At 41.6% G+C, this 13,157-nt stretch overlaps 1 protein-coding gene across 2 annotated transcripts in view; it reads left to right on the top strand.

The window, feature by feature from the left end:
* Nucleotides 1–13,157, top strand: part of COLEC11 (collectin subfamily member 11) — a 39,584-nt gene that overhangs the window by 4,524 nt on the left and 21,903 nt on the right. For both annotated transcript variants that reach the window (XM_074864708.1, XM_074864707.1), the window contains exon 2: nucleotides 12,693–12,848. In XM_074864708.1, coding sequence (XP_074720809.1) covers nucleotides 12,719–12,848 — 130 coding nt within the window. In that variant the 5' untranslated portion in view covers nucleotides 12,693–12,718. The remainder of the gene's footprint in view (nucleotides 1–12,692; nucleotides 12,849–13,157) is intronic.

Raw genomic sequence — 13,157 nt, 5'->3', positions numbered from 1 at the left:
TCCATTTTAGAAGTCTTCACAAGCACTTTCTTTAAATGAATCCTGTACACCAAAGGCTGTTGATTGTATCAGAGTTAAGGGGAGACAAGAAAGCATGGAGTTTTTTGTAAGGATATTAATTAATGTAAGTAGAATTTTAGGATTATCATCAGAGAAGGGTATATAAGAGAACATCTAATTTTGGTCAATTAAAGCAAAGAGCTTTAAAAAAACCTAGTATGTGAAGGAACTGGCAATGTTAGATGGCATGGTAATTGCAGCCAATCAAAATAAAAACACCAGACAAGAATGTAAAGAAGGCCTAGCACAGGAAACAGCAAAAAATGTCTTATTACGTAGGAAAAGAAAAATGTCTCTCAGCTCTCTTGTCAGAATGCTGTTAATGAGAAAACAGGTCTCTGATGACTGGCTGGTTAGTGGAGTTACATACAAGAAATGTTAGGGAGACATATACTGAGGACATGTCACAGAGCAGGAGAAGCACTGCTTACGCACACTGCGGAGACTCCAGGGTGGCGGATCTGTCAGCAGCATCAGCAGATGCGTTTACAATGTTTCTCTCTAGTTGTGCAATGAACTTGCAGTTTAAAGCCAATGCAGAGATGAGGTGAGATGATGTAATGAGAGCCATGTTATGAGCTGCAGCTGAAAAACCTCTTTGTTGGAGGTTTCCTTCCTTTGTTGTTTAATACCGTAATGTCAGAATTGCCTTTCATGTAATTGAGGAGGGCAAAAAAATCTGTAGTTTTTATAAATGTTATATAAAACCTTCATGAATGCATGAATATATTACAGTAATTTATAATTAAATAGTTCAAAATTAGTTTAAAATCTGTTGGCAACATATATAGCTATTTCCTTATGTCTGCTCCATTTAAATAATTCTTAACATAATGCTAAATCTTAACTCATCAAGGGAGAATTATAAATTTTTCTGTACTTTCTTTTCAAGGTCAGTCCTTAAAAGAACAAGGCATATTTTTTCACAGAGCATTCATAAATATCTTTGCTTGTTTTGTTGAGGAAATAGAGATGAGGAACCTGATTTGTCTAAAGAAGTCCTTGTGACGTTCTTCTTAGGTAGAATGTGAGAATTTCTACCAGTTTCCAAATATCTTCATGTCTTGAGTATCATGTCTCCAGAATTATTTAGGTTGGACTATTTAAGTTTAAACTGTGTCGTATGTGGAGGCAACTGTATTATCTTCGCAAGTTTTGTGGAGATGGGTAAATAGGTTTATACCAGAAGTGATTTAAATGACCATGGATTTTTATGCAGACCATGCCCACTGCTATATCTACTTCCACAGTGCTGTGGGTATAATGGGAACTTAGTACACTGTTGAAAAAGAGCACTCTCTGTAGATGCTGGGGCGGTTTTACTGTCAACTTGAAACCCTCCCATCTGAAAAGAGACTAGCTGGGCATCCCATGTCTTGCAAATCCTGACACTTTAGTTTCTGGATGGTGTGTGTCAAGCTTGTGTAAGCAATGCCAACTTGATATGCCCAGGGAAGTTGTTATATCAGCTACAACTACACGTGTGCATCCTTTCATGTAAAACAAATCTGTTGGCATTTGATGCCACGGCCTATGAGGTGCTTTGTTAATGGTTCTGGTCATAATAATTTTTACTCTGTCTTCTAAGCAACTCTCTATTTAAACATGCATTTACCCATTTAGACTTGGTTTGCACAGATTGCGTTCACATTGTTCCTTGATTTTAGGGAAGATGATGTTAAATGTTACAACTATAGTGTTGGATACATGGAGTTTCTTATATGTTTAGAATTGGTTCCTCCATTACCTTTTTGGCAGCAGAGTACCTGTGGAAAGTCTCGTTTTTGCGGTTTGTTCCTCCTTTGCTTAAGTCAACTGACAGATGCTGGGATTTCAGCCAGGGCAAGGTCAGTGTAGTCTTTAACACTTCTGAAGCCTTTTCTTTTACTGGCAGCAACGTAATCAGAGCAGTAGCATTAGGTTTTGTTCCTGTAAGTTCCCTGTAAATGCTGAACAGATACACGCTGAGGTTCAGGTGATCACTGCTTAGCTGATGTGCAGCTTCTTAATTTGTGCACAACTGGCCTCCGGTCATGTTCTAGCTGTGTGAAAAATGCATCTGCTGCTATTGTTAGAGTATCAAAGCAGGTGGAAATGTCAGTAGTTATCACTTACTTAACATAGCTTGTTATATCCTTCCCTAGAAATGTACATTATTAAAATAAAGAAATCTCTCAGGGCAGTTGGTTAGATGGAAGGACTTTAATGAAAAATTCACAAAGAGTTATCATACTCAAGAATTTTTTGGTAGCAGAAGCATTGTGGTATATGGATAAGAGAAGTAACACCTTCAGTTTATATGAATCAGATAAACGTCCTTGTTTGCAGATTGTGTTCTACACATTTTATCTGTTTCTTTCTGAATTCACTTTTTTTAAAAAAAATGAGATTATCAAAAGCATCTCAAACCTTCGTCCAATCACTTGTACCCTTTCTCAATTTTTAAAAATATTTGTACACCAGTGCATTGTACACGGCAAAGGATTTCTAATGCACATGTTGTGGTGTATATATAAGAACTGCTCTGGGAAATGTTTTGCCACTGAAAGGTATTCTTTCAGCTGACTTCCATTTGGCATACCTTATAAGTAGGATTATGACTACTGCCAGTGATATAGACTGATCAGTGAAAGTCTGCTGTAGCATACTAGTGTAAGAATACTTTGACTTCTGAGAACTTTGTTAATGTCTAGTCATCTGCAGGAATCGTGTATCTTTGCGTGTGCTTTTACTAAGTCACATCAGACCCATAGAAACCTGGTTTTCTTCCACTGCGTTTTGCTTCTACAACCATTTCTATGTACCAGCCATGTATTTTCTTGTAATCTGGGGAGTTGCTTTGGTAGGTTCCCCTTCCTTTTGTCTTTTTTCCTTATCTGCAATTGGAAAGGTGTTTCAGAGCTCTAAGAGTGAAAGGACATTGAATAGTACTATTGTTATCAAGTTTACCCTTCATTTGTCCAGTGAAGATATGTGGCTGTATTTCCTGTGAGGCTTGCTTTTTGCTCTGATGCTCTTAATTTTTCTCTTACATTGGGGTTTGGCCGTTTTACTGAAGGTATTGTTGGTCTTTCTGTCACCAATATAACTTATTTCCCTCCTTTTCCCGGGCTCATGGGAGCTGATATGAAGGGTTCAGCATAGGATCACATGTAGAGTGTTATTTGGTCTCTGCAGATCCCCAGCCTGAGAATAAAAATAACCTTTTGATGAAATTGCATTGACACTGCCCCAATTCAAATGCAAGATTTTGATCGTGCATGCTTATGTACCATGGTGTTTTGTTATATTGAGGATATCATTCCGAGAAGTATGTCCTTGTCATTTGAGGATAACACTCTTGGATCATTTCCATGACTCTTGGTGGCTTGCGTGTTATTGCAAAATGCCTCATGTTGTTGTATCTCTGGTGCTCTGTATCTTTTGCTGGATATTATTTTCCATTGCAGCCTGGTATTTTGCCATATCTTTCCTCCTTTTAAAATGTTCCCACTCTAATTATGTGCTGGTGTTTTGTTTTGTGTTTTTTTGTGAATTTAGTCACTTTAATTCTTTCACTTACGCATCTTTCTGTTTTCTGTATGCTGCTGGCATGCAAGGGCACAATTTTATAACATGCTGAAGGCTATCTCAGCTGCTGCCAAGGGCATTTCTTTCCCTGGCTGGCAACATTTTTCACAGGAATGATGGCCATTTTACCCTCAGCAGGAACCAAGGAACTAAATCAACTGAAAAATAACATTACAAAAAGAAGAATAGCTTTCTGCTGGCGTAGCAGCCTGTGCTAGCTCATGATGAGATCAGCTGGTGGTTGGTGACAGTACAGAGAAGGGGAGGGTAACGTGTGACTGCAGTGGGGAAGCCAGGCTGCTGTTAGCCCTCCCATAGATTGGCTTAGCTAATTAGCAACGGTGGGACTCCCCTCACGTAACCTTACATACCTTCAAGGCTGAGCTAGTCATACTGGGCAATGAATAGATACCTCCAGAGTAAATTATCTGTCCTGCTTTGGGGTGAAATGAATCCCCATGCGAAGGTGCCTTTCTCTGATTTGATTATACAGGGAGCTCAGGGTGTTTTTCTCAGACTGAGCACCTAAACCAGAATGGTTAAATCTTACCCAAGGGTCTGCTTATAACTTCTGCTAGCGTGAGATCTGGATCTAAGCAAAGTTGTCTTGCTAAATAGGCATCTCCTAATGCCAGCTGTGCTCTGTCTTGTAGTTCACTTTTTGAGGTGCCGTACTTGCAGCTGTTGCATATCTAATGCGTGAGAAAATGGGGGCAAAAGCTGTTTCTGCCCTTTTGTGTTTGTGCTACTCCTCAGTGAGGAGTAGAATGCTGGGGCAACTGAAAGCATACCTTTCTCCCATCCACTTGCACTCTGGGATGGTGCCATCTATCCCTCTGTCCTTCCTCTGCCACACTCCCTTGGTCAGGACTCTCTGTTTTTTCGCTTCTGCTTTGTGTTCTCCCACTAGTAGTCTACGTCCTATGTCTCTTCTCTTGTCTCTACTCTTCCTCTATCCTCATAAACTGCTTTGCTTAGATTTTGTCTTCTCTCTGGGCGTTCCTGACCTGTCCATGTGTTTATACATGAATCAATTGTAAGACATAAAAACAGAAAGCAGGGAAGGGAAAACATTCATTTTGTCCTTTTTATTCTAGTGTCCTACCACTAGGCTTCTTCCCAGCTTGCCTTCTATCCTTTAATATGACATGACTGGGTGTAGTCTAATATCACCTACTGAGTCCATTACTCTCCTGGGGAACTGGAGCTGTGGGTTCAAATCCTTTTAAGTTAAGGATGTTCCACAGCTGGTACTTCTCACCTTTTGGATCAATACTTGAGTGGCATTTCTGTTGTGCAAAAAGCATGTGCCATTGCTGACATGTCTGGGGTGATTGGATGGGGCCTTGATAGACCTTTCTGCCTCTTCTCTGCACCTCCAAGAATGTAGCTGTGGGACTGAGACCACCCTCCTCAGGTTAAGTTTGCCTTTGGAGCCTGTCCAATGCCCTCAAGAAGACAACTGTCAGGCCCACCTGGAAAACCTCTAAATGCCTGGAGGGTGAGAACATATTGAAAAGCCTAAAATGGTTGAATGGGTCTTAAGCACCTAAATATTGCACAAATATCCCAACTTCTACAGCCAATCGTAAGCCTCTGTGGACGTGGAGGACTGAAAAGTGATGTCTTAAAGCTTCAGAAATAAGATGTCAAATGCATATGTAAATAATATGTATTTATCCATGTAAAGAAATGTACCCTGCGTCATTCTGCACATCATTCACTGATTCTTGGTGAATCCTTGGTGGTTTAGTTCCTACAGACGGGTGTGTGGGAATACCGTCAGGTTCTCATGTAGATGCTTTATAGGAATGGTGCTGAACTGAGACAATTTAGACACAGGGTTTAGAAAAACTCACACCTATATTTGAGCTGTGCATATTTTTTGATTTTGGGGTGGTTAAAAATACTGAAGATTTGCTCTGACATATATCAAGGATGGCACCCAAAATTACAAACTATGTCTGTAAACTATAGCTGCAAATGAGGCTATGGCAGAGATATGGTCATCTACTAGGGATTTTGATTAAAACATTGTAGGAGAAATTTTGTTTACATTTCTCTTTGTCTCTGAGAGATACACAGACAAAGAAAAATTCTACTTGAGTGTTATTCTCTACTATCTAAAAAAACCCATATAGAGCTATTGTGAGAGATTTGTCACTTGGGGTAAGAAATCACATGGGTCCCATCTCCCTCTAGTTACAGGTTTTGAAAACACTGGCACTATTTTCATCTCACCCTTGCTAAAGCTCTGATTTTATATTTTCAGCACAGATGACAGTAAGTTAATTCTGACATAAACTCATTGACTTCAGCAGAACTACATCAGTAAGAATTTTGTCTCAATTTTTAAAAACATTCTTCCTGATGAAAAGTGAGGCTACTATTCCTATGTATGACAAGGGCACCTACGTTGTACAGTCAGAAATAATAGTCCCTTACACCTCACAAACATCAGCTGAGGAAATAGCTGTATTGAGCCAGAATTAAGTGTACTTTAGGGAGTAACCAATGACTTCCTATCAGTTAGGCTTTTAGGTAATGTTAGCTTCCCATCAGCTTAGACTCACTCTTTTGTCCTCTGCAGCAAACCTCGCTGTTCTTCAGCATCATCAGGACCTGAAATGTGTTATGTCTCTGCTTTATGCTACTCCATGCTCCATAGATTTCACAGAGACTTTGTAGTCACGGCAGTTACGGTCCTCATTTTTGCAATTGTACGGTATTAACATTTAAGGATTCAAAAAAAATCTTTCAAGCCTATTGCTTTAACCTTTAAATCAACACATAGAATTTAGCTTCAGAGCGTTGCAACATTACGAAAATGATCACCCATTGTTTAAGCAGCTTTATCATTGATTCTGATTTTTATATTTCAGCTGAACGGTGAACTCTTGATTACCCAAGGTAATGCACGAGGGGGCTGGGAGGACAAATGAGAAAATGCTTAGATAAAGTAAAAGCATAGCTACGCAAAACATCTGTAGGTTAGGATGATCAGCAAGGCTGTAATGGAGAAAGAAGAGGTCATTGACATGGATTTCGTCTCTAGTGTGAAAGACATCTTCTCCAGGGAATGATCTGCAGTCCTCAGGCTAAGGAGTGAAAAGCAGCTTGCATGCAGAGCGCTGGAGACTTGTCCCTGCTGCCTCTCCCGCTTCCCCCAGAAACATATCCCTGATCTGCGCTGGGCCCTGGTGTTACCCTTGTAGCCCTGGGACTTAATTACTTTTTTTTTTGGCTTTTATCTGTTCAAAATGTTTGAAATAGTGTGAGGTCTGTCACAGCCTGGCATTTCAGTGGCATGATTTTGTGGGCACGTGTTGCATCCGTTAGGATGCGGCTTAGGGCCTACCGGTGCATTTGAGGACACACAGGCTGCCAGATAGTTCTGGGAGGTGTCGGGATGTGGGTGACGAGGACTTGAAAAGTCAGGGGAGTGAAAACTGTTGAAAGCTGTTGATATGTCTGTAGCGCTGACTCAAACCTGCTTGGGAAAATCACCCACCAAATGTGGCTGTGGCTCTGCAGATCTGTGTGCCTGTCTGTACCAGGAACATACTCAATTCAGAATATAGATAATTCAGCTCAGATCCCTGAGAATGAAGTATAGTTTTAAAATAATAATAAAAAATTGTAATAAGAGTGAAACCAACTCAGTGAAATAAAAATAGCTCAAAGAGGAGTCCCATAGGATTATACAGAGGATTGCAGCCACTCCGTAGCTCTTGCCTGGCTGAGTATTAATGCCAGCAAACATCATTTTCCTTCAGCATTTCTCAGCCATTTGGATTCAACTAGGCAGATCATCTGTGTTGTTGCTTCTAGGTCCAAAATAACATTGTACAATAAGCCACCGGCCCTTGTGGAACAGGCGCTGGCAGATACAGGGTCTTCATGCATGAGGCATTTGCTGGCTGAAGTGATCTCCAAGCTTTCTATACACGGCTGGGGGGGAAGTGGGGGAGCTCAAGGAGTGCTGTGTGCCAGCTGGCCTGGCCGGTCCTGCAGCAGTTTTGAGTGAGTCTGTGGTGCCTTGGGGATTCTCTGATGACCTCTCAAGGACTTGTCACTTGTAGCCTGGCTTAATAAACCTCTTCTCTCTTGGCAACTGAGGCAGATTCCCTAAAGCTGACATATCTCAAAAGTTGTTTTGAAATTATTGTGCTAGTTGCATTTGGTATGTTTCCATTCCTAATGGGAATAGAGATGTTTTGCTATTTTTTTTTTAAAGGAAAGGACATTTAAATGCTGCCTTTTCCTCCTTCTCTCATTTTTTTTTCAAAGCTGTCAGCTTATGCTGATTTAGTGGCCACCATTATAAGTGCTGCAATTTTGACTCCTGACCTCTGCATAAAAAGTGAGAAAATATTCATATTTTTACAAGTGCTGAACATCTCTAGGTTTCTATCTGGCATTGGTTTTACCAACACTGAAGATACTCCAAATACCAGGGCCAAGATAGTGTTTGAAAAAACAGGCTGGCATGTCTTTCTGAGGACCAGTTTCAGTGGAATTTAGTTTTCTAAATGCCTTTATGAATCTTGGCCTGAAAGGATTGAAAGTAGGTCAGAAAGGCAAGGAATTTTCCAGGATTTTAAAATGAAAGGTACTGCTGTAGCACATATCTGGAGTTCAAACTCTTACTTTAATCATATAAGGCAAATTTAGCTGCAGAAAATAAGGTTTCTTTTTAACGCAGGAAAAGGTGGAGAAAGTGATATCCAAAGTGCTTTTGGTTTGATTTCTACTACTACTGTGTCCCTTTAGTGCAGTTGTAGACTCCATAAAGTATTTAATCTGCAACCTCTTCAGAGATTTCCTCTGTCAGTGGCTCTTCTCAGACCAAGGTAATTTCCCAAGTGTTCATATGGGTCCGGGTTTTGTGACCTGACTGATACTAAGAAGCTCTGTTTTCTGGAATGAATCAATTTTCTCTGTGAGTTGAGCTATCAGGAGGTAGGGTGAGGTGTATCCCCTGTGTCTCTGAGGTTTGTAAGCCCTGCAGCAGCAGCAGGCGGTGGGGAATGTGATGAAAGCTTCATTGGAGGTTTTGTTTTTCCCAGAAAATTCTTCATATCTGGCTGCTGAGCAGAGCCACCAAGCAGCCCTGACAGTTCTCTGCTGCTTGATGCCTCTGTCTCATCTCTGAGCTGTGTAGGAATTTGCAAAGGCAGATTAATATTTAATGTACCTGGAGGCTTTGATCTTTCAGTTGTAGTCTGGGTACATCTAAAACCTCATAAAATGCAACCAGAGGTGATGCTTCCTTTTTATTCACTAAAGCAGAGACTGGAGCACCCTCTTAATTTCAATTCCTTCTTCCATCTCAGGCCATTTCATTCCCCTCTCTGATTTGTCTGTTGAGAATCCTTATCATCACCTTCTGGGTGCTCCTGCTGAAACTGCCTAATTCCCAGGCTTTCAGCTGTGTATCTGAACCACTTGACTTGAAAGCCTCTTTGTCTGATCTGCTGGATCCTGAAGTGCCCCTGCTACAAGGAAGCGGTGGGATGCCCTGCCTAGCATGTCCTGCAGGCTCGTTGCCAGGTGCTCTCCTGGACTGTGGGGTGGGATCTGCAGGCTAAGTCAGGCAGGACTTAGTTAGGTTAATGGTTGGACTAGATGATCTTCAAGGTCTTTTCCAACCTAGATGATTCTGTGATTCTGTGACTCATGGCCTCTGTTTGCTCAGTCCACAGAGCATCAGTGTGGCTGTTGTCCAAGATGGTCCCACTCCCTCTCCCTCAAAGATGGCCACTGCTGAGGGTTAAACACCTACCTTCAGGTGTCTGGAAGAGACTTCCAGGCACGAGTCTTTGCCAAGTCCTCCTGGCTGGCTGAGGCAACCGCAACTCACTGCTTTCCCACATAGGGAGCGCTGATCCCTAACTGGGCATTGCGAAGCCTGTTCTTGCCATGGACTCCCTCACTTTCCAGTCTACCAGCACTGACTATTCAAGTGCCAGGACTGGCCCTAGAAGCCTTTGAAGAGAAGATCTGGAGAAGCACCCTTCTCCTCAACCTTTCCTCTTGGCTAGATTTTGTTGCTCACTCTTTTGCTTGCTGACTGTTGTGAATTACGGACTTGACAAAAAGAGGCAGGACCATCCACTGTGGATACCATGAGCCACAAAGTACACCAAGATGCAGTGCCTTCTACTCTACTCTGGGGTTAGGAATTTTCAAGATTAATGTAGGTGACGTATTTTGTTTGTTATGCACATGAGGATATTTGGGAGAAGGGTGCTATCACAGAGATCTGATACTGCAAAACTATATCAAGACTGTGGTCAAATAGTTTCTATAACCCTGGAAAATAGCTGTAAGGTGGCTAGTGGCCTGACCTTGTTTCTAGTAGTTTGGGCTGTCTCTGTGCATAGGCAAAGGAGGAAGTAGGCCAAGACAGCAGAGGACCGGAACACAGCAGATATTTCTTGCTCGTTTTGTCTGTCAGAGCCCTGTGGAGCTGGGCTGGTTGCTGCTTATCTATGGCAGTAGAACCTTTACATCCAAATTTCCATTACTCTTCGTGCCCTTCCCATTTCTGTTCTCTGTGTTCACCTTTGTGATGTGCCTTCTCCTCCAGCTCTGGTTCCTCATCCTTGGGTGGCAAAATTCATTTTTGCCTGCATTCTTGAGAAGCCTTGAGTGATGTTGCTGTAATTGTGACAAAACTTAATTTGGCCTAAATATTTGAGCAGCCAAGTTTTGTACTTTTGTGGGTTTCTATGCTCCTAGCAATACCTGAGCTAGATACTTTAAAGCTGATTCAGACATGTATATATGAGCTGCAGTCATCTTAGTTGTGGTAACATAAGCAAAATTTTGGGAACTGAGCACTCTTGAAAGGAGAAAAAAAAAAATATACTGTAAACACCTGTATATGGGTGAGTGGTGTCCCTCCAGAAACTGCACCCTAAGCTATGAGAGGAGACTTTGTAAATGACATTAGTACTTAGTAGTCTGACAGGAATGTTGGTGAGGGTACAGAATGCATCTCTAATAAGATTGTCTGTATTGTCATCTGCTAGACTAAAAGGTAATAGGCAATTGAAACAAAGGCCTTGAAAATAAAATTGTTACATTACAACTTAGTGGAAACTTCTTTTTTTTTTGGACCACACTCTCCCGGGTCTTTCTGGTTGGCAAAGATTGTCTATGAAGTAGTTCATGCCTGTCCCATTATGGGAGCATGGCATGTTGTGGCTATGAAGATCCCCAGATAGTCCCTGTTCCTCCCTTGCTCCATGGGAGGATTACCCAGAACCAGTGGTTTTCCTTAGGTTTTCCTGCCCCGCTGTAGCCCATTAGACTATGACTGTATCAAGATCCCTTGACCCAGGAGCTCTTCCCAGGTCCAAGCATAGACCCCACCTTTTTTCAGGCGTGGTCCTCCTGCTGCACCTCACTCTCCATTGGAAGGAAAGCTGGGGAAGAGATTTGGGTCAAAAAGGGCTCACAGTGTACACCAGTTTGTGCCCTGAATCTGGATGATCAGTGAGAACTGGGAGGTGTATTATGGAGCACCCCTGCCCTGCAGTGTGGGTGTAGCAGCAGATGGTGTAGCGAGGACGTTGTGAGGTAGAACAACCTCTCCTGTAACTCATGCTGTGCTGTCCCCACATGAGGGGGGAGACAAAATCTGCTCCCATCTGACCCCCCTGCTGCAGTCTACTCATTTTATCTCCAAGAGGATAATGGAAGCACAAACTGGACAGAAACTCAGAGGTATAATTTATTCCTCCAACTCCAAAGTCGTCTACTTAGTCCTGCTGCTAAGACATCTATTAAACATATCAGAGTTGATAGTGGAACTGAAAATTAGAGCAAGGCTTTTTAATAGTATAGGCAAAACTGAAATTTGCTGCATGTGGAGGGCAGTCTGCCTTCCTCTTGCTCCATCCCTTAAGTTTTATTATCTGCTCATTCTTACCCTGAAGCTCCTTATTATCCTGTCCCTGCTAAAGGGCAGTTATGCCTTCAGGCCATCCCCAGAATAACAGATCCACCCTCCTAGACTCCCAACATGTTGAGATGTACAGACCCACGTACTGACCCCACACCTGTGCCTAATCTTACTTGGCTTATTTTTGAAGGGAATCAAGGAGTGGGGAGTAATATAGCCCAATCTTCTTGCTCTAGATGTGAAATGCACACATCTGTATTGTAGCTATAAAAGATGATATACAGGTACTTTCTCTTGAAACCCTGATATCACTTTCGGCTCGTTTGTGTAGTACAGAGCCTTGGTGAAAGGACTGGAAAAACATGTCAGAAGTACATCAATAACACTTTTGTCAAAGGGTATTTCTACAGATCCCCTAAATATTGACTTTTGATGGTCCTTTCAAACAAGGTCCATTTCTGTACTGTTGTTTTCTGAGAGATTTCTTCACATCCTAATAACAGGCAAGCCATTTCACTTGTAGGCTTAAACAAGGGTATGTTTCAGAGGTAAAACTTTTCAGGATTTATTGAAGACTCTTATGTAACTTCATTGCATGATATAGTGAAATATTATCTACCTTCCACCCTCAATGAGTTACATGAGGGCTATTGTATCAGACAATTTGCTGGGCACAATTTCAGTGCTCAGGTAGATGGGAAGTGAAATTTCAGGCCCTTAGGTTGGTCTCATCACCTACTGAATTGCCTCTTTAGAGCAGTATGCACTCTAAGTGGCAATATCTTTCAGTGCAAGGCTGTGTACTATATTTTCTCCTTTGACCTTTCCAGATCCCCGCCTCCAATAAGAAATCGTGAACACAGAATTGCATATTATTAGCATTGCTTAATCTCCTAATTCTTAACTAAATTTCTTCTGAGCTTTATTTTACCCAGTCTAACACCAAAATGAGCTGCTGAATGTGCTGCTGCATGTTTCATGTATGTCTGTGGAACACACAACCTGCTTGGAGGACCTGCACATGTTCTTCTCATTCTGTGTGGGTTATGGCACACAAAAATATATTGTATTTGTAGTAGGATGCTGCATATGTTCAGAAACTGTTGAAAGTCTTTGGAATTCTTAACTGTTTATTCATTCTTTTGTTTAGGAGTCAGTGACCTGTAAGTGCTCATTATGAAGAGAGATCTGGTTTTCTTGGTGACTCTAATTAGCCTTGCCTTCCTGTCACTGCTAAAGTCTGGATATCCTCAACATATTGCAGAGGAGTCCTGCTCTGTTCAAATTCTTGTTCCAGGCCTCAAAGGTAATGTGGAAGCCTACTCTGTCATTCAAATACTAATCCTTTCCTTCTAACAGCCTCATTTGCACCACTGACAGTTTCTAACAGAGACAAAGTGCCTTTCAGTTGTCCACTTATTTGTCCCGTTTGTAGCCTCCTTAAAAATGGAGTTTTAAGGCCCATAAGATGCCTGTTAAAATAAACATGGTTCAGAGAATGCATGCCAAAGTTTCCCAGACTTGCTTCTGATCAGTAGTGCTTGTTACTCTGATACACGGCCTGATTGCTTTCTCTGTGTTTATACTCAGGATTGGTACATATACCCAACGACTG

Source organism: Strix uralensis, chromosome 3, assembly GCF_047716275.1.
Source record: "Strix uralensis isolate ZFMK-TIS-50842 chromosome 3, bStrUra1, whole genome shotgun sequence".
In the NCBI taxonomy this organism is placed as follows: Eukaryota; Metazoa; Chordata; class Aves; order Strigiformes; family Strigidae; genus Strix; species Strix uralensis.
This window is presented reverse-complemented; position numbering and strand designations above follow the sequence as displayed.